The sequence below is a fragment of the Corvus brachyrhynchos genome, unplaced genomic scaffold (genome assembly GCF_000691975.1).
Source record: "Corvus brachyrhynchos isolate BGI_N302 unplaced genomic scaffold, ASM69197v1 scaffold1135, whole genome shotgun sequence".
NCBI classification, from domain to species: Eukaryota; Metazoa; Chordata; class Aves; order Passeriformes; family Corvidae; genus Corvus; species Corvus brachyrhynchos.
Genome location: NW_008238129.1, coordinates 25,681 through 25,984, shown reverse-complemented (window position 1 = coordinate 25,984; position 304 = coordinate 25,681). Strand labels below are relative to the sequence as shown.

At 62.5% G+C, this 304-nt stretch overlaps 1 protein-coding gene across 1 annotated transcript in view; it reads left to right on the top strand.

Annotated features, from left to right (window-relative positions):
• SARS2 (seryl-tRNA synthetase 2, mitochondrial) overlaps nucleotides 1-304 on the top strand; it is a gene marked incomplete at its 3' end in the record, with an annotated part of 7,790 nt that overhangs the window by 5,268 nt on the left and 2,218 nt on the right. Inside the window, exons 3-4 of the mRNA XM_017733552.1 lie at nucleotides 1-125; nucleotides 230-284. Of these exons, the coding sequence (XP_017589041.1) occupies nucleotides 1-125; nucleotides 230-284 (180 nt within the window). The remainder of the gene's footprint in view (nucleotides 126-229; nucleotides 285-304) is intronic.

Sequence of the window (304 nt, the reverse complement as noted above, 5' to 3'; positions counted from 1 at the left end):
CGCTGCGGGAGCGGGGCCGGAGTCTCCGAGGGCAGCTCCGGGTGCTCGAGGCTGAGGCATCTGACCTGGAGCTGAGGTTTTACCTGGGGGCCCTGCAGTTGCCCAACAGAACCCACCCCGCTGTGGTGAGACCCCAAAAACCTTCCCAAAATTCCCCGGAAACCCCCCTGACACCCGCTCTGGCCTGGGGTGATTTGGTGTAAAAAATCTCCCCCTTGTGTCCTCCCAGCCTGTTGGGGATCAGAGTCAGGCCCGGCTGCTTGAGGTGGCTGGTGAGAAACCAGGTAAGGGGGGGAGGTGGTTT